General features: G+C 42.5%; 1 protein-coding gene across 1 annotated transcript in view; it reads right to left on the bottom strand.

Moving 5' to 3' along the window:
- Positions 1 to 24,100, bottom strand: part of EIF2B3 (eukaryotic translation initiation factor 2B subunit gamma) — a 124,641-nt gene that overhangs the window by 23,133 nt on the left and 77,408 nt on the right. Inside the window, exons 7-10 of the mRNA XM_036255447.1 lie at positions 17,273 to 17,362; positions 6,403 to 6,527; positions 2,273 to 2,463; positions 143 to 220 (exon numbers count right to left, since the gene is read on the bottom strand). Of these exons, the coding sequence (XP_036111340.1) occupies positions 143 to 220; positions 2,273 to 2,463; positions 6,403 to 6,527; positions 17,273 to 17,362 (484 nt within the window). The remainder of the gene's footprint in view (positions 1 to 142; positions 221 to 2,272; positions 2,464 to 6,402; positions 6,528 to 17,272; positions 17,363 to 24,100) is intronic.

The raw sequence follows: 24,100 nt of genomic DNA, 5'->3' as shown, positions 1-24,100 counted from the left end.
ACATTTTATAACTAGAACCCAGTTGGGATTACCCTGGGGCTAATGAGGTTCTGGGCTTGAGAGCCCAATCCAGTTTCACAAGGACAAGCCTCAACACACCCAGAAATTGTCCCATATCTGCCATGCCCAAGCCAGTACTTACTAAGTGTTTGTTGACAATCTGGGCTGATGAATGGACCAGTGATTCTTCTGGACAGAGAACAGGTAGCAATTTGGGCACCTTGAAGAAAGAGGTTTCGTCATTAAAGTAAGACCAGAAAACACCTGAAAGCACCTTAGGTAGAACCCAATGCCCAGTCAGAGACGTGGGGAGTTTTTAGCCACGGCTTCCTACATGGATGAGGCAGAGCAGGAGGCTGTTGCATTTCCTTTAGTACAGGGATTATTTACGAAGCAGCTTCTAAATGGTCTTATCCTGTTTCTGAGCTAAGAGTATCATCCCAGAAAGTAATGCCATGTCCCTCAGATGGGAGGTGTTGAAATAAACCTTTGAGATATACAGAGAGCACTTGGAACAGGAGGTCTAAGTAGGAAAAGGAGCATCCTGAGTCCTGATCATAGTCATCCTAGGTTCCTGCTCACCCTATGATCATTGTGGCCATGCATGGAGTGAGGATGGGAGAAATGTTAAACAAATTCCATAATCAGGACAGACCCTGAGAAAGCATACATGTTCTTCACCAGCCAAAATAAAGTGCTGAAGGGAAAGTTCCCACCATTCTCTCTCCAGTTTGAGAAATCTGAAAAGGTTGTTAGTATAGAGAGTTTTAGCTTTGGACCCTTTAAGAAGGAACAGATAGTGTGCCTATCTGTGACTCTAGCATGGGCAGAATGATATGATATCTTACTGGGTGTTGTGGCCACAATAGCTGAGGTAGGCCTTGCTAGGACTGGCTACACTGGCAATATGAATGCTAATCCCTCAGTCCCTGTCCCTAGGATCTCCTCTATTACACTTCAAAACCAAGGCCATGCAGGCCTGGTTTCCTACACAGCCCTTGCTGGCACTTCAGAGGATACTTCTCTAGCCTCATGGACCTGCTTTTGACCAGTCTGATAGACTCTAGTCATAGAACTGAAGAAAGAGAACTAAAAGTCAAATTAAAGAAGCTTTCTAATAGCTCTGACCCTAAGCTGGGGCTAACTTTAACCAGGACTTCCCTGAATAAACATGGGATTAGTTGTGATTTCTCATAAACTCTGTGGCCTGGATTCCCCTGGATTTATAACCAATTCACATTGAGGCCAGCTTGGGGTCTGGGCCTGGAGCTAAACCCACCGTATGGTGTGGGTTCTGAAGGTTCCTGAGCCAGTGTTTCTTCAAGGACTCAATGCTGATCCCAATTTTCAACATCTTTAATCACTCTACCTGACCTCTCCACTCCGCTCCCCAGTTTACACCTGCACTGACAGTTTTCACAAGGTACTACCAGGAACCATGTCAACAGCTAATCTTTTCATCATCTCATCCATGTTGTCCTTGAATGCTAATGTAATTCCCTCAGTCATGTATCTTTTCCTATTCTCATTTCAACCTTTTATTGCTCTTCATTTCCTTTTCTTGGTCTCATCATCTCTCTCTCCTAAAACCTTCCTCCTGTGACTGCTACACAATAAAGAACTCCTCTATACCCTTAACCTCTTCACTGTCCTCCTCTGCATCCCTTAACTAAACTAAAGCCTGGCTTGTCTTTCATGGCACTGTTTCCCCTTCAATAGAAGCTACTCAGTCTCCATTTCTCGTAAGACTCAGGGTTAAAAAAAGGGTTAGCAAAACTCCTTACCCTCAAATGCTGTTTCCAGACATTTCTTTCTCACAGACATTCCTTCCTTGAGGCTTTGCCACCTGCCTACGCTACACTCTGCTCCTTCACTTTCTTAGGAAAGCCTCCTCTGTGTGCCTGAGTTTATTTCACCACAGTAATGATTATGCAGTTTATCTGCTTATTTATGAAGTAGATATCCCCATACTGAGCAGAATAGGGGAAAGCTGCTGAACCCAGAGGTCATAAATTAGCCTTCCTGGAGATCTTAGCCTTTCCTTAGAGTCACAGAGGTTCTGCTTCTATGGATCAGGCCCTCTGCTGCCACTTTTGCTGTACTGGCTACCCCAGTTGTCTCCCCTGACAGTCCAGGTCTTTCTCAACCTTAGGAATGAAAGGGATTCTGAAAAAGTCACTGTCTATGTAATGAAGAAATAAGACAAAAGACTCGGGCTATTTTTAGATAAGGAGCTCCCATGATTTCTCTTCTAAACCTATCCTCTTCTCACCTGTCTGTTTGCTTCTATGTAGAGTCCCAAGGTGCTCAATCGAAGGCAGAGCCCTTCTTTCATGATGTGGACATAGCAGCGCACCTGTGATCTGGAGAAGTCTTCCCACCTGTCTCCTCGACAGGCATTCCAGCAGCCATCATAGGGAGCAAAGGTCAGTGTATTGGCTTCTTTTATAAAACTGTAAATATCTTCAGAAAAAACACCCAAACCAAGCAAGTAAATGAGAGAGATGATAGAGGGGATATAGACTCAGTAAGTTTTGAAAGAGGGTATGGTTCAGTCCTGGCCAGTTTGGCTCAGCGGCTGGATCACTGGCCCACAGACCAGAGTAGTGGGTTTGATTCTGGTTGCAGTTTGGTCCCTAGCCCTGGTCGGGGTTGTGCAGGAGGCAACCAATCAATGTGTCTCTCTAGTGTTGATGTTTCTCTCTCTTTCTCTCCCCCACTCTATCTGAAGATAAATGGAAAAATATCCTTGGGTGAGGATTAAAAAAAAAAGAGAGGGTATGGTTCACACCTCTCCCTCTGGAACTCACCCATGCATCATGGACCTTGGGAAAATCCACTAAAACCTGACTGACTAAATGCAATGAAAAGAGGCAATGTGCTTTCTTATATGTTTGAAATAGTTATGATACCAAAATAGTTAAAAAGAGGCCCTAAAGGAAGTTTGACCAATAAAGAAGTACTACTAGGGAAAATAAAATAGGTGACTCTTGTAAACCATGAAGTAACACAAGCAAGTGTCTAGGTTTTAGCAACCCGCCATATTGTGGGGCTAGCCTCTATTACTATATCTGATAGTTGTACCAGGATAGAAACAGCACAGGATTTGGAGACAGAGTAGCTAGGCTCCAGTTTTTCAACTCTTACAATAATTTAAAAAAAAAAGGTTTCTTAGGTCAAGATGGCGGCGTAGGCAACTGCGGTATCGCCTCCTCTCACAACCATGTCAAAATTACAACTAAACTACAGAATACACATCCTTCAGAACCTCCTGAAATTGAGCTGAATGGGAGTCTTATAACTACGAAATTAAAGAAGAATCCACATCGAGACTGATTTTCCTAAATTCTCTCAAAAAAGCAGCATCTGGCCACAGCGAGCTCCATACCTTTCACTAAGTGGCCCAGGCCTGGCACTAGAAGCAGCCAGGCTTGGTTCACAGCTTGGCTTTGCCTGGGCACCTACAAGCCCAGCACAAGAAGCAGCCATCAGCAGATCACTTTGTAGCTTATGCCTGGTGGCCCCGGGTAGAACACAGGCAGTGGCTGACCTTGCCAGCACACCCTGTGGAGAGCTTCAGAACATGACGAAGCACCACCACCCAACTACCTCCACAAGTGACATTCTCAAGGAGAGGACTCAGTGGGTACCAGAGCCCTGCTGAAGTAAGTCTTGCTCTGTGTGGTAGACCCCTACACAGCTGATTATCCAAGGTAGTCAGAGGTCAGTGGTCAGTGGGCACAGCCAGTCCTTGAAGCTGATCAGCCTGAGTAAATCCCTCCCATTGATGTGCCAATAGTAATCAAAACTCAATTACAACAAAAGGGTGGTGTACAGTTCACACAAGGGGTGCACCTCAAGGGAAGCTGTGCCACTGGACCCTACAGGATACCTGTTACAATAGACCACCCTACAAAGCCTAGGAGACATAGCAACTCTACCTAATACATAGAAACAAACACACAAAGGCAGCCAAAATGAGGAGACAAAGAAACAAAACAGAAAGAACAGAACAAAACTCCAGGAAAAGAACTAAACAAAAAGGAGATAAGGAATCTAACAGATACAGGTTTCAAAACACTGCTTATAAGGATACTCAAGGAACTTAGTGAGGGTCTCAAAAGCATAAAAAAGGACCAGTCAGAAATGGAGGATGCGCAGTCAGAAATGAAGGAAGCACTAACTGGAATAAAGAATAATTTACAGAGAATCAATAGTAGAGTAGGTAGCCCTGGCCGGTTTGGCTCAGCGGTTGGAGTGTCGCCCTGCGGTCTGGAGAGACCCGGGTTCGGTTCCCGCTAAGGGCATGTACCTTGGTTGCAGTTTGTCCTCGGCCCTGGTTGGTCGTGTGGGTGGCAGCCGCTCAATGTGTCCCTTTCACATCGATGTTTCTCTCTCTCTCCCTCCCATTCTATCTGAACAAAATATCAAAAAAATATCCTCGAGTGAGGATAAAAAAAAAAAAAATAGTAGAGTAGGTAAAGCCAAGAAGCAAACCATCGATTTGGATTATAAGGAAGCAAAACAACAACAACAACAAAAAAAAACACCCAATCAGAACAGAAAAAAAAAAAATCCAAAATCCAAAAAGGAGCCTCTGGGACAACTTCAAGTGTACCAACATTCACATCATGGGGGTGCCAGAGGAGAAGAGAGAGAGAGCAAAAAATTGAAAACATATTGAAAAAATGTTTCTTCACCTAACTTGGTGAAGAAAACAGACATAAAAATTCAGGAATCATAGAGTCCCAAACAAGATGAATTCCAAGAGGTCCACACCAAGACACATCAATATCAAAATGCAAAAGTTTCAAGACAAAGAGAGAATCTTAAAAGCAGCAAGAGAAAAGCAGTTAGTTACCTACAAGGGAGTTCCCATAAGACTGTTAGGTGATTTCTCAAAAGAAACTTTGTAGGCCAGAAGGGAGTGGCAAGAAATATTCAGAGTGATGAAAAGCAAGAACCTACAACCAAGATTACGCTATCCTGCAAAGCTATCATTTAGAATCAATGGACATATAAAGAGTTTCCCAGACAAGAAAAAGCTAAAGGAGTTCATCACCACCAAAAAATTTTTTTATCCTCACCCAAGGACACTTTTCCCATTTTTGTTCAGATAGAGTGGAAGGGAGAGAGAGAAAGAAAGAAACATTGACCTAAAAGGGACACATCAAGTGGCTGCCTCCTGCACAACCCGACCAGGGCCTGGGACGAATCAAAACCGAGGTATGAGCCCTTGAGGGGAATTGAACCCGTGACTCATTGGTCCACGGGCTGACGCTCTAACCACTGAGCAAAACTGGCCAGGGCCCAAACCAGTATTATATGAAATGTTAAAGGGTCTTCTTGAAGAAAAGGAAGATAAATATGGCAATAAATACATATCTATCAACAATTGAATCTATAAACAAAATGAGTAAACAGAACGGAAACAGACTCATAGATACAGAGAACATTTTTTTGGTTGCCAGATGGGGTAATGGGTGAAAAAGGTGAAGGGATTAATAAGTACAAATTGATTGTTAGAACAATAAACCTCAAAGGGAAAGAAGGAGGTTGAGGGGGGCAGGGAAGAGGTAAACCAAAGAACTTATATGCATAACCAATAGACAAAGACAATAGTGTGGGGAAAGGCAGGAGGATGGATGGGAATGGGGAGGAGGGGGTCATTAGGGGAAAAAGGAGAGATATCTGTAATACATTCAATAATAAAGATAAGTTAAGAAAAAATAATAATCATTTGGGGTCTTTTATTTTACAATAAGAAAATTGGGGTTCAGAAGACTGAGTACACCAGAAAGCAATCTAAATCCATCTACATATTACAACTGAGACAATTGGGGAGTATGTTGTCTAAGGTCAAATAAAATGTACCGGTTTAAAACAAAAAAAAAGAAGACTGACTAAGCTCCCTCAGATCACAGAGTTAATAATTCATTTGATAAATATACATATTTTTAGACAGCAAACAAGATTGACCTCGCCACTACACCCTGGAAAGGAGACCAGTGGTTGGACTGTAACTGTACACCTTTCTTCCCTTGACAGAAGAGGCTGAGTTTAGTCAGGAGTGGGGCTGCCCAGAATCTAGAAAACAGGGGAACTAAGAAGTGGTGGGTAGAGTTTAAAGTTAAAATGGTCTAGTGTTGAACATAGCCAAACCAGAGCTAAGAATCAGAGAATTGAACCCAAAGCATGATTAGCCTATCCCTGAAGAGCACAGTGATAGGATCTGCTTGAGCAATGTTACCCAGAGCTCAGCGAGTGGCGTCAGCTAGCTTGTCTTGCCGCTGGACAAAAATCTGCTGCCGTAAGACAGGCATCTTGGGCTGGGCTAAGCTGCCCAGCCTCTTTCCAAAGGCGCTACTACCCTGACCTTATTGCACCAATCCAAGCACTGACCTAAGGACTTCAGCTCCTTTTTCTTTAGATCCTCCTCTTTTTCTTCTTGTCCTTGTGAAGAAGCTGAGGAAAACTGTTTTCTTACTAGGTATGGAATCAGTTCACTCCGGATGGAAGTGATTGACCTAGGAAGAAAGAGTGGTCAAATATGAGAAATCTAACTGTCTAGATGATATAGGGATCAAAAACTACATCCAAGAAAGAGCTAAATTCCTTCCTGTCAGGCCACCTTGGGACTGATAGAGATCAAAAGTGTCATGAATTTGGCAATTCTGGAGAAGCAGTGGATCTAAGTTCTCTATCAGCTTTAGGCTGGAGGTAAGAGGGTAGTATAGTGAATCTGGGACTCCTGTCCCATAATCTATGTAGAAAACAGTCTTTCACAAAGCTCCATCTACATGGTATGCATGTATGCGTGTGTGTATTTTAACATGGTGCCTTGACTATTAACTGGCAATAACCCATGAGAAAGTAGAATGCTCTGATCTTTTTTTTTTTTTTTTGTACGTACCCCTAGTGGGAACTGAACCCAGGACTCTCTGGTCTGCAGGTCAATGCTCTAACCACTGAGCAAAACTAGCCAGGGCTGCTCTGATCTTTTGAAAAAAGTTGTTTAAAATACTTTCTCCATACATGTTTTGCTTATCTTCTGTTAGTGTCCTATATTTTTTGGTTGGTATTATAAATGGTATCTGTTTTTTGTTTGTTAATCTTCACCTGAGGATATTTTTTCATTGAATTTTAGATTGAGTAGAAGGGAGGGAAGGAGGGAGGGAGAGAGAGAGAGAGAGAAACATTGGTGTGAGAGAGACACATCAACTGATTGCCTCCCACACAGCCCTTTTACCAGGGCCAGGGATTAACCTGCAACCCAGGTACAGGCTCTTGACTGGGAATTGAACCTTCGACCTTTTGGTCAGTAGGCCAATACTCTAACCTGAAGGCTGAAGCCACACAGGCCAGGGCATACATGGTATCTTTTAAACAATTATTTTCTTTTTATTGTTGGTTTATAGAAATTCAACTTATTCTCTATTTTGATCTTATAGCAATTGTCTTGCTAAAAAATCTTATTAATTCTAATAATTTATCTGTACATTCTGACAATCAAACCAACTGTGAAAACAACAATTTTCTTTCTTCCTTTCTAATCCCTATATATTTTATGTTCTCTGTTTTTTTTTTTTTTTTTATCCCCACCCGAGGACATTTTTCCACTTTTTGTTCAGGTAGAGTGGGAGGGAGAGAGAGGAACAGAGAGAGAGAGAGAAACATTGATGTGAAAGGGACACATCGAGTGGCTGCCACCCACACAACCGACCAGGGCTGGGGACAAACTGCAACCAAGGTACGCGCCCTTAGCGGGAACCGAACCCGGGTTTCTCCGGACCGCAGGCCGACGCTCTAACCGCTGAGCCAAACCGGCCAGGGCTATGTTCTCTGTTTTATCAGACTGGCTAAGACCTCCAAAATATAATGCTGAATAGAAGCACTGATAGAAATCATACTTATTTGTTCTTGATTTTAAAAATAATTCTTTTAATATTTTATCACTTAGACTGATGATTGTTGTAGTTACATTTTTCATCATCAAAGCCACCATTTATTGTCTTTTATGTGCAGATATTGGGCTTCATGCTTTATAGCTAATAGTCAGCATGGTATAGGCTTTTTTTGTATATACCCTTTATCAGATTAAAGAAATTCTCTTTCATTCCTAATTTGTTAAGAATTTTCATCAATGAATGGGCATTGAGTTTTATTAAAAAATATTTTTGCATCTATAAAGCTCATCATATTTTTTTCTCCTTTAATCTGTTTGGTGCTGACTCCTCCCCACCCCAATAATAACAGTTGTGTTATTCAAAGACTATATACAAGATTTCTACTCTATACTTCCTTATAGTAGAGAGACTATGGGATATTCTTTTATTCTTTTTTTTATTTCTCACCTGAGGATATTTTTCTATTTATCATCAGATAGAGTGGGAGGGAGGGAGAGAGAGAGAGACAGAGAGAAACATTGAAGTGATAGAGCCACATTAGCTGACTGCCTCCTGTATGACCAGACCAGGGCCGGGGGCGAACTGCAACCAAGGTACATGCCCTTGACCAGAATCGAACCCTCGACTTATTAGTTCACAGGCTGACACTCTAACCGCTGAGTCAAACCGGCCGGGGCCATTCTTTTATTTATTTATTTTTTCCCCTCACCTGAGGACATTTTCCCATTTTTTGTTTAGATAGAGTGGGAGGGAGAGAGAGAGAAAAACATCCACGTGAAAGGGACACATAGAGTGGCTGCCACTCGCACGGCCAACCAGGGCCGGGGACAAACTGCAACCGAATAAGTGCCCTTAGCGGAACCAAACCTGGGTGGGTCTCTCTGGACCGCAGGCCGACGCTCCAACTGCTGAGCCAAACCGGCCAGGGCTCTAATTTTTTTTTTAATCCTTACCCGAGGACATTTTTGTATTTATCTTCAGATAGAGTGGGAGGGAGAGAGGGAGGAAGAGAGAGAGAGAAACATTGATGTGAGAGAGACATATCGACTGGTTGCCACCCCAACTGGGGCGGGGACAAACTGCAACCGAGGTATGTGCTCTTAGCGGTAACCAAACTCAAGTTTCTCTGGTCAAGCGTGGGCCAATGCTCTAACCGCTGAGCCAAACCAGCCAGGGCACCACTCTATTTTTTTTTTTTTATCCTCACCCGAGGACATTTTTCCATTTTTTTGTACAGATAGAGTGGGAGGGAGAGAGAGAGGAAGAGAGAGAGAGAGAAACATCGACGTGAAAGGGACACATCGAGTGGCTGCCACTCGCACGACCAACCAGGGCTGGGGACAAACTGCAACCGAAGTGCATGCCCTTAGTGAGAACTGAACCTGGGTCTCTCTGGACCGCAGGCCGACGCTCTAACCGCTGAGCCAAACCGGCTAGGGCCACCACTCTATTTTTTTAAAATATGTTTTTGTTGATTTTCTAGATTGAAAGGAAGGAAGAGAGAGATAGAAACTTTGATGTGAGAGAGATACATTGATCAGCTGCCTCCTGCACGTCGCCCTCTACTGGGGATTGAGCGGAAACCCCAGCGGAAACACCCTTCAGGTATATACCCTGATTGGGAATCGAACAGGGACCTCTCAGTCCATGGGATGATGCTCAATCCACCGAGCCACACTGGCCAGGCTTTTGGGCCATTCTTAAGTTTCTTGTCTCTCATTTTTCTTAACTTTATGAAACTACTCTCCTACTTTGATTCAGATTCTGTAAGTTTAAAATCCATTTTAATGACTAAGTACTTTCCATGCAGATTTCATCCTTCTGAGGCAGGGCAATAAGAAGCTAGGAAAATTCTTGGGCAAGTGGAATGGGGAAACTGAGACAATAAAATTAAACAAGGCCAAATAATTTGTAAATTACTTTTTTGTTGTTAATCCTCAACAGAGAATATTTTTTCCATTTATTTTTAGAGAGAGGAAGGGAGAGAGGAGAAACATCAATGTGAGAGAGACAAATCGAATGGTTGCGTCTTGCACACACCCAACCAGGACAGGAAATGGAACCTGTAACCCAGGTATGTGCCCTTGACTGGAAATCGAACCTGAGACCCTTGTGTCCAAGGGCTGACGCTCTAACCACTGAGCAAACTGGCCAGGGCAAGGCCAAATAATGTGAATAACTTATAGCCAGCTAGTGAATGGCAAGACCTTATCTTTCCCAACCAAGGGTACTTGAGAGCAAATGGCTTATACCTCTCCTCCATAACCAGAGAATACATAACTTAAATCACCCTGATCGAGGAGAAAGAGGACAGAGACCCAATTAATGTCATTTGTGCCAGCCAAACCCAAGCACAGATGAAATCAGGGAAACAAATAACCAGAACCCCATTAAAGCCAGACAGGTTCAAGATAAAAGTGAAACAGTAAAGCAGACCAAAAAATAATCCCACACTCCCCTATACACTCATTTTGATGCATTCGCATATTAAAAATGCACCTGGAAAACTAATAAATAGTCTACTGAAAATCTCCCCTAAAATTCTTGCCCCAGAAGAAAGATAAAACCCTCAAGACAAAAACCAGTTATGGGCTCCCTCTAGACTAGAGCATGCCCATGGCCCTTCTTGGGAATGAACTTTTTACTTCCTCCTAAACTTTAAGGGTCCTCACAAGACTTGCAACCAGGGGAGCAGTAGGCAGTGACAGCTTGTCCTGGGCTTACCCCCTGATCCTATTTCTAAGGCCTCATGGTTCTTTGACTTTCTAGTGAGCTAAAGCAGCCCCGCCTTGGCTCACTTCTTTCCTATAAAGTTTCTAGAGAGCCAAAGCAGAGCACCGCCTAGGATCTCTCCTGTTGCTTCTTCTACACTAAATCCTTCCTTTGTTTCACTGTCCCTAGCTTTAATAAATGTATTCTCTGTCCAGCTGGTGTGGCTCAGTGAATGAGTGTCAACCCATGCACCAAGAGGTCGCCAGTTCAATTCCCGGTCAGAACACATGCCCAGGTTGTGGGCCCGATCCCCAGTGGGGGGTATGCAGGAGGCGGCCAGTCGATGTTCTCTCTCATCGATATTTCTATCTCTCTCTCCCTCTCCTTTTCTCTCTCTCTAAAATCAATAAAGAAAAAAAGTAAAAATAAACACACAAATAAATAAATAAATGTACTCTCAATCATCTGGACTTGTGTTGTAAAATCTTTCCTGCATATAGTCAAGAACCCAGACACGACAAGCCAACCTGAGGCAGACCAGCTCTGGGCCTGTCCCCATCCAGTAACACTTCCATCTACTTAAGAGTGGGCTCCCTCATATTATAGTAGTTGTACTTATCTACCAATGGCTATCAGAAAATTTCTACAACAAAGTCCATTTCAATTTACTTTTATATGATCTTATTAGTCTAGGACAGTACTTATAGAAAATAAGATCAAAGATCAATGTGCATGTAAAAGAACTTCTAGAAGCAAAAAATATTGCAGCACGATTTTCTTTTAATCCTCACCCGAGGATATTTTTCCATTTATTCTCAGATAGAGTGGGAGGGAGGCAGGGAGGGAGGGAGGGAAGAAGAGAGAGAGAGAGAGAGAGAGAGAAACATCGATGTGAAGGAGACACATCGATTGGCTGCTTCCCACACGACTCCAACCAGGGTACGTGCCCTTGGTTGGAATTGAACCTGCGACTCCTCGGTCCGCGGGGCTGACGCTCTAACTGCTGAGCCAAACTGGCTAGGGCGATTATGAATTTTTTTATAACTTAAAAAAAATATATGTTTTTTATTGATTTTAGAGAGAGAAGAGAGGGGGTAGAGAGAGAGAAACATCAAAGTTAAAGAGAAACATCGATTGGTTGTGCCTGTATGCACCCCGACCAGGGATTGAACACGAAACCCAGGCATGTGCCCTGACTAGGAATCGAAGCAGCAACCCTTAGGTGCACAGGACGAAGCTCAACCAGCTGAGCCATATTGCCCAGGGCCAGTAGAAGGAAATAAGGCTGATTAGGTCGTCAGGGAGCCAGATCATGTAAGCCTTTTGTGGTAGTTTTTAAGTGGAAAATGACACGATCAGTTTTATTTATTTATTTGATTTTTTTTATCCTCACCCAAGGACATTTTTTGATATTTTGTTCAGATAGAGTGGGAGAGAGACAGAGAGAGAGAGAAACATCGATGTGAAAGGGACACACCGAGTGGTCGCCACCCACATGACCCAATCATTGCTGGGGACAAACTGCAACCGAGGTAGGTGTCCTTAGCGGGAAATGAACCCGGGTCTCTCCAGACCGCAGGCAGATGCTCTAACTGCTGAGCCAAACAGGCCAGGGCGACACGATCAGTTTTATTTCTTAGTAAGATAATTCTGGTAGCAGTGGAAATAGGCCTGGAATAAGAAGACTGAAGTCAGGGAGACCAGTAACAAGACTGTAAAAACAGCCCTATAAACCTGATTGCTGCTGTATACTCCCCCCCCCCCCCCCATTCAAAGAAGCTCTGCAGACTGACACAGGACCACACAGATGGAGTGTAGGTAGGAAGGCAAGACAGAGATGGAGGCTGAGGAGGGTAAGCAAATTAGAAATCCTGGAGCTACACAGTTCATGGTTTTTGTCATGTTTCAAAAATTAAGTCAAACATCTTTGAAAAATTCTGTGTAAGCTCGAAGCTCTTGTATTGAATTTCAATGTGATTTGTCTTCTGCTCCTTTGATGGAGATTAAAAATTTCCATATGAATACAAAGAACGAAACAACATTTACTTTTAGCTCTTTTTTTCTATCCTTTTACTGCATCAAATCAGTTGTGGGTAGCAAATGTTCCTTGGCTCCCTCTGGTGGAAAACAAATCAGTTCCCTTTGAAGAAATGACAAAGCATGGACAGATGGGGGTTTTCACAGCCATGATATTTAAATTATGGACCAAAACCAAACAGAACTGTCACTGCAAGAGGCAAGCAAACAAGCCTTGGCACACAGCCCCTTTAGGCAGAACCCTTTAAGGAGATCAGGCAGTGATATGAGGAGAGAACAGGAAGCAGTCCTTGCAGATCCCACCTGCCTCTGCTGGCACTGAACATCAGGTCAATTCCAATAATGCTGTTGGATTAGTAGCATAATGGAGGCCAAAATTACTTTTCCTGTTTCCTACTCAAAGTAGAGGTAGCTCAAAGCTGTGCTAACAAGTAGGACAGGCCACTGTGAAGCATTGTGAACATCCTGACCTTGGGGTCAAAGACCAGCAGCTGGATCCACTCACTGCCTTGGACCCAGGCAACCTCTCTTTCTCCCTTCTCTCTTATACACAGCCTTCCCAGAAACACCTGCCTCAAGAAATTAATAAGCTCCTAAGAAATAAGAAATTACAAAGAACAACAGACTTCACTACTAGCAGCAAACAAACAACTCCATCAAATTAAAAAGACAAAATAGCCCTGGCTGGTTTGGCTTAGCAGTTAAGAGTATCAGCCCACGGACCAGAGAGTCCTGAGTTTGGTTTCCGCTAAGGGCACGTACCTCAGTTGCAGTTTGTACCCGGGGCCCGGTTGGGGTCGTGTGGGTGGCAACCAGTCGATGTGTCTCTCTCACATCAGTGTTTCTTTCTCTCTCTTCCTCCTGCTGTGTGTGAAGACAAATGCAAAAATGTCCTCGGGTAAGGATAAAAAAAAAAAAAAATTTAAAAAGACAAAATAATTGTTACAAATAGGACAAAAGATTAATATCCTAAATAGATAAAAATGTTCAAAAAATTTTTAAAAACTTTAAAATCCTCATCCGAGGCTATTTTTCCATTTATCTTCAGATAGAGTGTGAGGGAGAGAGAGAACGAGAGTGCGAGAGAGATGAAAACATAGATATGAGAGACACAATTTCTAATCCTCAATCAAATTAGCAGATTTAAAAAAAATATTTTTTATTGATTTTTAGAGAGAGAGGGGAAGGGAGAGAGAGAGAGAGACATCAATGTGGGAGCTAAACATTGACAGGCTACCTCTTGCACGGCCCCTATCGGGGATCAAGCCCACAACCCTGTGCATAGGACAATGCCCAACCAACTGAGCCACACCGGCCAGGGCAATCCTCATCTCTTTTTTTCTTTTCTTTTCTTTTTTATCCTCAACTGAGGACATTTTTTTGCATTTATCTTCAGATAGAGCTGGAGGGAGAGAGGGGGAAAGAGAGAGAGAAACATCGATGTAAGAGAGACACATCGACTGGTTGCCACCCACACGACCCCAAACCGGGGCCGGGGACAAACTGCAACTGAAATATGTGCCCTTAGCGGAAACCGAACCTGGGACTCTCTGGTCTGCAGGCCGACGCTCTAATCACTGAGCCAAACTGGCCAGGGCATTCATCTCTCTCTCTTTTTTTTTCACTGCTGATGTAGGAAATTACGTTTGCTGTTTGAACTGTCACAATATCTCCTTTCCTTCCATTCACCAAACATACAGGGGTGGGCAAAAGAAGGTTTACAGTTGTCTGTATGAAAAATAATATATAAATAAATACAAGAATAAAATCTGTGTTTTGTGTACTCATAACTGTAACCTTATTTTTGCCCACCAATGCCTTACCAAAGGTATCTAACTTCAAAGAATTTTGGTGGAAGAATTAACATGTAAAAAACTAAAAAAGGCAGAGGGCAGAATATGTTAATTTTCATAAATGAAAAATAACAAAGGATTGCTAAAGCAGTCTTTTCTTTCTTTTTTTTTAATCCTCATTCAAGGACATTTTTCTATTTTTTGTTCAGCTAGAGTGGAAGGGAGTGGAAGGGAGAGAGAGGGAGAGAAGGAGAGAGGGAGGGAGAGAGAGACATCGATGTGAAAGGGACACATCGAGTGGCTGCCTCCCGCACACATGACCCAACCAGGGTTGGGGACAAACTGCAACTGAGGTACATGCCCTTAGCAGGAACTGAACCCGGGTCTCTCTGGACCGCAGGCCGACGCTCTAATCGCTGAGCCAAACCGGCCAGGGCAGCAGTCTTTTTTTTTATTTTTATCCTCACCCGAGGACATTTTTCGATATTTTGTTCAAATAGAGTGGGAGGGGGAGAGAGAGAGAGAGAGAGAGAGAGAGAGAGAGAGAGAGAGAGAGAGAAAGAAACATCAACGTGAAAGGGACACATCAAGTGGCTGCCACCCACACAACCCAACCAGGGCCGGGGACAAACTGCAACCGAGATACGTGCCCTTAGTGGGAACCGAACCCGGGTCTCTCCGGACTGCAGGCCAACACTCTAACCGCTGAGCCAAACCGGCCAGGGCAGCAGTCTTTTCTTGAAGTTGCATGTCCTAGATTTAGTTTTTCTTTTCCATCCCTAAAGAAGTCATCATTCCATAACCAGATTATTATAAATGACTCCTTCCCTTGAAGGAGTCTCTTTCCCACCCAGAATCATCTATGTTCTCCTGCCAGGTTATATATCATTGCTGGTTCCACAGGGGACTATTCTGTTTAAAGGTCTATAACTCCCTGTTCAGCTGTCAAGGCCTTCTACATGCTGCTCCCACCAACCTACTCAATCCTGTCATCCACAACTTTGGACAAGACCTCCACTATTCCAGCCAGGAATTAAGAAGTTCCTTTGAGCGCCATTCTAATTTGTCCCTATGTCTCTACTTTTTTCCTAATATATTGAAATTTATCAATTATCAATATAATGCCTTTATTTCCAACAACTCTGAGAAGTGAAGGATAGATGGGGAAAAAAGAGATGAGGGTCTGTTTAACAGATCTTGCGATGGAGAAGTAGTTTGAATTCAGGCGCTGTATCATTCTCTATTGCAGCAGGTTCTGAGAAAGTCCTATTTGGAAGAGCTTCTGGCTAGAAGCCACAGAATCACCAAATCCAGGCTTGTTCTTAAGGGACATACCACTGCACTACCCTTGCCAGGTGTGGGAACAGCTACTGGTGGTGGCCAAATGAGCTACAAATTGATCTAGCACAATGCCTGCCTCATAACTGATGCTTAATAAGTACCTGTTGATTGAACAAAAAACAGAATAGTAAGTAAGAGAGCAGCGGAACAGTGTTCTGGGAGGAAAAATAGAGAAACAACAATCCGTGGGAAAGCAGGGAGTCCAAATGATTTGTTTTTTTTATTGGCTCTACATAAGCCTTCCTACAAGGGTTTAGTAGGTGTTGTGGGAGATGAGGGTTAGGATGCTGCAAGAAATACTATATGGGGCACAGAGGAATAGTTCCCCTTCTCCTGTATATCCAAGTCCATCAGCCCAGGGAATGTTGCCATTTAAATTCAGGTTTTCCGTCTCCCTTCCTCAGCTGGTCTGAGGAAACTTGTTGCTGTGGTACACTAGCCTGCTTGCTTTCCAGTCCATCAGTGCTATTAATCAAGGCAGAAACTTATTCAGCACCCATCAAGGGAGGAGAGCTGCTCCTCTTCTTACCCATGCACTTACTAAATCTTTTCCCACCTGTTCCTCTGAGGACTCTAGTTGCATTTCCTATAAAAAATCCTTGAGATCAATAGCAAAAGGAAGTTTTCCCTCGGGAAACCTAAGTTCTGTGATTTGCCAGTCTCTTGGAATTATTAAAGCCCACAGTTCTGTTCTCAAAGCAAAATCAGAAAAGTACAAAAATTTGTTTCTCTGCATTCATGCAAGTTCACTCAGTGAGGTGGATTTCTTTTCCAAAACTGGAGAGAAACTTGCTCTTCATTTCTTCCTCCTCTTGGGAAATTTGCTGGCCCTTTGCTAAGAGGGCCCATCTATAGGATAATTGCCTAGGGGAAGGACATCTACTTGGAGACAAATAGCACTAGAGCTGGGAAGCTCACCCTTGCAGAAGGAAATAAGAACAGCTTGGAGCTGTGCAAAGAGGCATCATAGGTTACTATTAGTTTTATAAAAATATTTTTCTGGCCCTGGCCGGTTTGGCTCAGCGGTTGGAGAGTCCACCTGCGGTCTGGAGAGACCTGGGTTCGGTTCCCGCTAAGGGCATGTACCTCGGTTGCAGTTTGTCCCCGGCCCTGGTTGGTTGTGCGGGTGGCAGCCACTCGATGTGTCCCTTTCACATCAATGTTTCCCTCTCTCTCTCTTCCTCTCTCTCCCTCCCACTCTGTCCGTACAAAGAATGGGAAGATGTCCTCGGGTGAGGATAAAAAAAATATATATTTTTCTGGTTTATTTTAACATAGGCCCCAAAAATACAAGTGGGGAACTCTGTGGTACAGACAAAATAACAGTATTCTGGTAACATGATTTCATTTCTAGAACAAAGGTAAAAATAAATTGTTATTTATATAAACTGGTTACCTAATATTATCAAGGTTTAAAACTGTTAACTAAATCAGACAGTAGCTTAAGCACTGTGTGTCTGACTCCACCTCCCTCTTTCTTACTCATTTTCCATGAGGAAGTCCAGAACATATTTTTTCAGGCAGTAGAGATGGGCATCCACAAGGCCTGTGTGGAAACGTATTCTAGGGTGCCTGCAAAAAGAAAAGAGAGAAGAGGCTCACAATCAGGTAACATGGGTTCTATCCTCTTACTAGGTAGTAGGCATTAGAAGAATTTTAAGAGCCATGTTGCCTACACCCCACTCTAGGGAGACCAAGATGGTGGATACCAGCTCTGATCCAACCACAGAACAGGTCTTCTTTTTATAAAAACCCTATTTCACACTTTGAGGCTTTTTGGCTTTTGAAGACATTAAACCAAAATCGATAAGCCATCAAATCACAGACAAGCCACCCTCTATTCTATCATTCCTACCCACAAATCTGTCACTAACCTTTTCCTGCTTCCACTCCAACTGCCCACCTTCCTGTAGGCCATACTCTAGCCATGCTTTCCTCCAGGATTTGGCATGTATTACTGCATTTCCACAGAAGGTGAAGTAAAATTCTATGAATACTCTCTACCTCCCACTCTTATTTATTCATCAGGACTTTCCCCAATTATACTTCCTCCAGGAAATTAACACCAAAGTTTATGCTCCCACACTTATGTCTACCTGTATCAGATAACTTATCATATACTAAGATACCAGCCTATTTACTTGTCTCTTTCCTACTAGACTAAAGATTCCCAGAGGGCAGAAATTTATCTTTATAGATTGAGCTTTTAGCATTGTATCTCACACAGAGTAAATGTTTAATAAATAGTTGTTGAAAAAAACAAATGAATAAATTAGGTCAAATTAAGGCATTTGCCTGATTGCTGTCTGTTTTATTTATTTTTAAAAATGTTGCCCTGGCCGGTTTGGCTCAGCGGTTAGAGCGTTGGCCTGCGGTCCGGAGAGACCCGGGTTCGGTTCCCGCTAAGGGCACGTACCTCGGTTGCAGTTTGTCCCCGGCCCTGGTTGGTCGTGCGGGTGGCAGCCACTCGATGTGTCCCTTTCACGTCGATGTTTCTCTCTCTCTCTCCCTCTCTCCCCACCTCTCTCTCCCTCCCACTCTATCTGTACAAAAATTGGAAAAATGTCCTCGGGTGAGGATAAAAAAAACAAAAAACAAAAACAAAAATGTTTTCATTGATTTTTTAGAGAGAGAGGAAGAAAGAGAAAGGTAGAAACATCGATTGGCTGCCTCCTGCATGCCTACCCACTGGGGATCGACCCCACAACCTGGGCATGTATCCCATCAGGGAATCGAACCTGGACCTCTCTGTCCAGGGCAAATGTGCAATCCATTAAGCCACACCGGCCAGGCTGAATGCTGTCTATTTTATTTTATTTATTTTGGTGGCACTTTATTTATTTATTTATTTATTTATTTATTTATTTATTTATTTATTTATTTTTGTGGTACGTGCCCCGAGCCGGAACTGAACACAGGACTCTTTGGTCATGGTTCGATTCCTTGTCAGGGCACCTGCCTGGTTTGTGGGTTCGATCCCTGGTGTGGGCGCATATGGCATGATCAGTGCGTATAGGAGGCAACTGATCAATATTTCTCTCTCTCCCTTCCTCTTTCTATAAAATCAATTAAAGTATGTCCTCGGGTGAGGATTTAATAAAGTCATGCTTATAATTTCCAAGATCATTTTATTTAATACAGATAGCTGAGGGAGAGAAAAGAAGGGTGGAAAATGAAGATTCCAATCATAACTACCTGGTTGTCATCTTTCTTCTACTCTGTGTTACTTTGCTTTGACTGGCTTATATCTTTAAGAAAAATTATTCTCATAGGATCTAGATACCCTAGAAGAAATTTATCAAATAAATTAAGGTGCACCACTCTGGGTTTCCATTCTTTTGGAAGAAGGCTAAACAAAATTCTTTTAAAAAAACAGAGGAGTCAGAATTGTTATCCCACACCCAAAACACACACATTCCACACATAAACCATAAAGAATATCTTTGAGTTATTTCTACAGACCTATTTTTATTTTTATTTTTTAATTACATTTTACATTCAATATTATTTTGTATTAGTGTCAGGTGTACAGCACAGTGGTTAGACAAGGTGGTCCCCCCAATATTTCAAGTACTCACCTGGCACTGTATAGTTATTACAATATAACTGACTATATTCTCTATGCTGTACTTTACATTCCCATGACTATTTTCTGACTACTAAATTGTACTTCTTTTAATTTTTTCTATTTATTTTCAGATAGAGTGGAAGGGTGGGAGGAAGGGAGGGAGAAAGAGAAAGAGAGAAACATCAATGTGAGAGGGACACATCAACTAGTTGCCTCCTGCACAACCCCAACCAGAGCCGGGGATGAATTGCAACTGAAGTACATGCCCTTGACCGGAATTGAACCCGTGGCTCTTTGGTCCTTGGGTGGACGCTTCAACTGCTAAGCCAGACTGGCCAGGGCTAATTTGTACTTCTGAATTTCTTCACTTTTTTCACCCAGTCCTCCAACCCCCACCCTTCATCTCTGGCAAACATCTATATAAACCTATTTTTAAAAGAGTAAATTGTAGATTTTAGAATTAGAATTTATAATGTTTAAAACTTTTAGGGAAATAAAGCATGTTTTTATCATCTTAAAAATAGGAATACCAATTTTAAAAAAATATGTTTTTATTGATTTTTTTTTAGAGAGAAGAAGGAAGAGAGAGATGGAAACATTGATGTAAGCCCTGGCTGGTTTGGCTCAGCGGTTGGAGGGTCAGCCTGCGGTCAAGAGAGACCCGGGTTCGGTTCCCGCTAAGGGCATGTACCTCGGTTGCAGTTTGTCCCTGGCCCTGGTTGGTTGTGCAGGTGGCAGCCACTCGATGTGTCCCTTTCACATCGATGTTTCTCCCTCTCTCTCTTTTCCTCTCTCTCCCTCCCACTCTGAACAAAAAAAAAAGGAAAAATGTCCTCAGGTAAGGATGAAAAAAATATATATATATATTGATGTAAGAGAGAAATATCAATCAGTTGCAGGCTGCATGCCCCCTACTGGGGATCGAACCTGAAACCTGGACATGTGCCATGACTGGGAATCGAACCAGGACCTCTCAGTCCATGGGATGATTCTCAGTCCAGTGAGCCACACTGGCTGAGCCAGGAATATCAATTTTTAAAGTAAGTAACAAAATCAATAGGTGAATTATAATAATTATTAATAAGAAATGTATATATAAAATGAATACTGAAAGCTCTGTCCAGTTTGGCTCAGCGGTAGAACATTGGCCCGCGGACCAATGAGTCACAGGTTTGGTTCCGGCCAAGAGCACATACCTTGGTTGCAGTTCATCCCTGGCCCTGGTCAGGGTCGTGCAGGAGGCAACCAGTCGATGTGTCCCGCTCACGTAGATGTTTCTCTCTCTCCCCCTTTCTCTCCCTCCCACTCTATCTGAAGATAAATAGAAAAACATCCTTGGGTGAGAATTAGAAAAAAAATAAATAAATACTGAAAAAGATCTAAGAATAAGCATTTACTGTTTAACCACAAAGATCACTGGCTTTTGAGGCATCTTCATGAAAGTCCTCAGCCTGTATCTATAATAGACCTGTCTATACCTGCCCTCAGTTGCCAGACAGAGCTCTGGCTTTGACAGTCCTCACAACCAAGGGCACATGACCACCCAAGTCTGTGTACTACACTACCTGAGTGAAGACTTCATTCTCAGCTCAGCAGGGGCAGACTTCTCAGGTGGCATGATTTACCTGGCAGGCATTAGCTCCAAAGCCTCATCTTAGGGGAAAACATTCAATCTTTCACTATTAAGTATAATGTTATCTGTAAGTTTTTTGTAGATGTCTTTTATCAGGCTGAGGAGGTTCCCTTCTATTCTTAGTTTATTGAGAGTTTTTATCATAAAGGGGTGATAGATTTTGTCAAATGTTTTTTTCTGTCTGTTGAGATAATCATGAGGTTTTATCTTTATTCTATTAATATGGTATATTACATTAACTGATTTTCAGATGTTAAATCAGCTTTGCATCCCTGGGATAAATCTCACTCATGGTGTAAATTTATTTCATATATTGCTGGATTCAATTTGCTAATATTGTATTGAACACTTTTTCATCTACATTCATGAAGGATTCTTGGTCTTGTGTTTTCTTTGTCTAGCTTTGGTATTAGAGTTATACCGGCCTCACAGAATAAGTTGGGACGCATTCCCTCCTCCTTCAGTTTCTGGAAGACTTTGTGAAGAACTGACATTATTTCTTTAAATGTTTGATAAATTCACCAAAGAAGTCATCTGGGCCTTGCTTCTCTTTGTTGAAAGAGTTAAAAAAAAATTTTTTTCTTTATTGATTTTAGAGAGAGAGGAAGGGAGAGGCAGAGACAGAAACATCAATGAGAGAGAACATCGATTGGCGGCCTCCTGCATGCCCCACACTGGGGATCGGGCCTACAACCTGGGCATGTACCCTGACTGGGAATCAAACCAGCAACCTCTTGGTGCATGGGTCAAAGCTCAACCACTGAGCCACACCGGCCAGGCGGAAGAGTTTTAATTACAAATTTGATTTCATTACTTGTTATAGGTCCTACTCAGATTTTCTATTTCTTCTTGAGTCACTTGAGTCAGTCAGGAGGTAGCACATGATTTTTGTGGCTCAGATAGTACCACAATGATTAACCCAGAACTCTCCTATGCTCTGAATACTCATCTGTTCTCAGTATATCACCATGTGTGCACATTAACCCAACACTGTTAATATCCTAACCAAATTACCATTATTTTCATCTGGATTACTACAATACCCTCTCTTACCTGGTCTCTCCACACTCTCTCTTACCCAACTCCAATCCATTCTCCACACTAGAATTGAGTCATCTTTTGAAAGGCAAATTTGATTATGCCATTTACCTACTTAAAACCCTTTGGTAGTTAGAACTGTGGTAGATAATTTTCAAAAATGTCCACGCTTATTCCCCTCCCCGTACCCACACCCCTTTAAAAAGTGATCTGCAGCTCCTCCTATTGAGAGGTAAAGTTTTTTTTTTCCAATCTATGAATCTGGGTTGGCCTTGACACTGCTTGACCAAAAGAGTGTGGTAGGGCCCAGATGTGTGGCTCAGTGGTTAAACATCAACCCATGCACCAAGAGGTCGCCAGTTCAATTCCCTGGCAGGGCACATGCCCAGGTTGTGGGCCTGATCCCCAGTGGGGGGCATGCAGGAGGCGGCCAATCGATGTTCTCTGTCATCCATATTTCTATCTCTCTCTCCTTCTCATTTCCTCTCTCTCTAAAATCAATAAAGAAAAAGAAGGTGGGGGGAGAATGTGGTAGGAATGATGCTGTTTCAGCGATTTCTCCAATATACAAGATTAAAAAACTCCATGCCAGAGTACATTCAAACACAGATGACACTCTGGCTCCATTAATATCCTCTTCCAACATATTTATTGGCTCCTACTATATGTTAGGCCATGTATTTAAGGTTATAAAGACAAATAAAATATAATCACTGTCCTCATGTAACTTATAGTCCAGAGCAATAAAGGGTTATAGATGTTATCTAGAAACCTCTGCAGTGTATAGGAGAGCACGAAAGAAGAAGAGTTAATTTTCAATTCTGTCTAGTGCAAAAAGGGTCAGAAAAAGTGTCACAGAGAAGTGCTACATGAGCTGAGTCTTGAAGATCAGGTAGTTAGCCAGGGAGAAAGGGTAACTTTGGCTGAAAGCAAAAGGAGAGAGGTGTAAAAAGGAATGCAGAAGTCAGGGAACTATAAGCAACTCTCCATAGATGCTGAGTAGAGGGTCGCATGGGGGAAATGGTGAAATATAAGGCCAGCAGGGTAAGCATGGTTAGATGACTGAGGGCTTTAGAAATTTGTAGTTTATCCTATAAGCAATGTGTTTATAGATATAGGGGAAAGAAGTAGTAGAAAGCAAAGTTGGAAATTCTGGAGAGTGTTGGAAAAACTGATGGAACAAGGTTCTAGGGCAGGCAGAGGAGAATGGGGTAAAAGACATGAGTGAGGGGACTGGTGCTAAATAGGACAGAAACTTCTTCCTCAGAGGCTAGAGAAAAGCAACTGAAAGTGGGTCTGAGTAAAGATAAAATCATGAGTAGGAGTAATATACTAGGGAAGTAAGTATTTGGTAGCCAGGATTTTCTTGCAGGAGGATGCAGGGTCATTTTCTGAGACAGGTAATGGTTGAGAATAGCTGCTGAGAGAAGTGAGAAGGTGGTCCAGGACAGGTGTAAGAATGTGGAGTGGTCTGAGAGCTCAGCTAAGATTGGAACCATAAATTTATAGTGGTGCCAATTTACAACATTGCATAATATTTCTCCTGAAGTCTTTAATAGAACAGATGTAGAAGGAGACAAAGTATATGTTAGAGTAATCCAAAGTTGAACATTACGAGGGCAGATACAACAAAAGGACAATGAGTGAGGATATGGAGGGAAATGCTTAAAGTAATATACCATAGTTTATAAGACTGGATGAAGAAAAATACGAGGGAGGGAACAAAAGAGAGAGAAAGAGAGAAAGGCAGGAAGGAAGGGTTGGTGAGGAAATGAAAGATGTAATGGGACTAAAATGAATGAAACAGTATTCTAGGTAAAGTTGGCAGATTAAACAGAGGCATAAAGCCCCATTCCTTTTGAAAGCTCAGTAAAGGGTTTTGTTGTTGCTGTGTTTTTTTTTTTTACTTTTTTTTAATCCTCACCGGAGGACATTTTTCGATATTTTGTTCAGATAGAGTGGGAGGGGGAGAGAGAGAGAGAGAGAAACATTGACGTGAAAGGGACACATCGAATGGCTGCCACCCACACGACCTAACCAGGGCCGGGGACAAACTGCAACCAAGGTACGT

Source organism: Molossus molossus, unplaced genomic scaffold (assembly GCF_014108415.1).
Source record: "Molossus molossus isolate mMolMol1 unplaced genomic scaffold, mMolMol1.p scaffold_m16_p_12, whole genome shotgun sequence".
Taxonomy (NCBI): domain Eukaryota; kingdom Metazoa; phylum Chordata; class Mammalia; order Chiroptera; family Molossidae; genus Molossus; species Molossus molossus.
The sequence above is the reverse complement of the archived record's forward strand: the minus strand, read 5'-3'. Positions and strand labels throughout refer to the sequence as shown.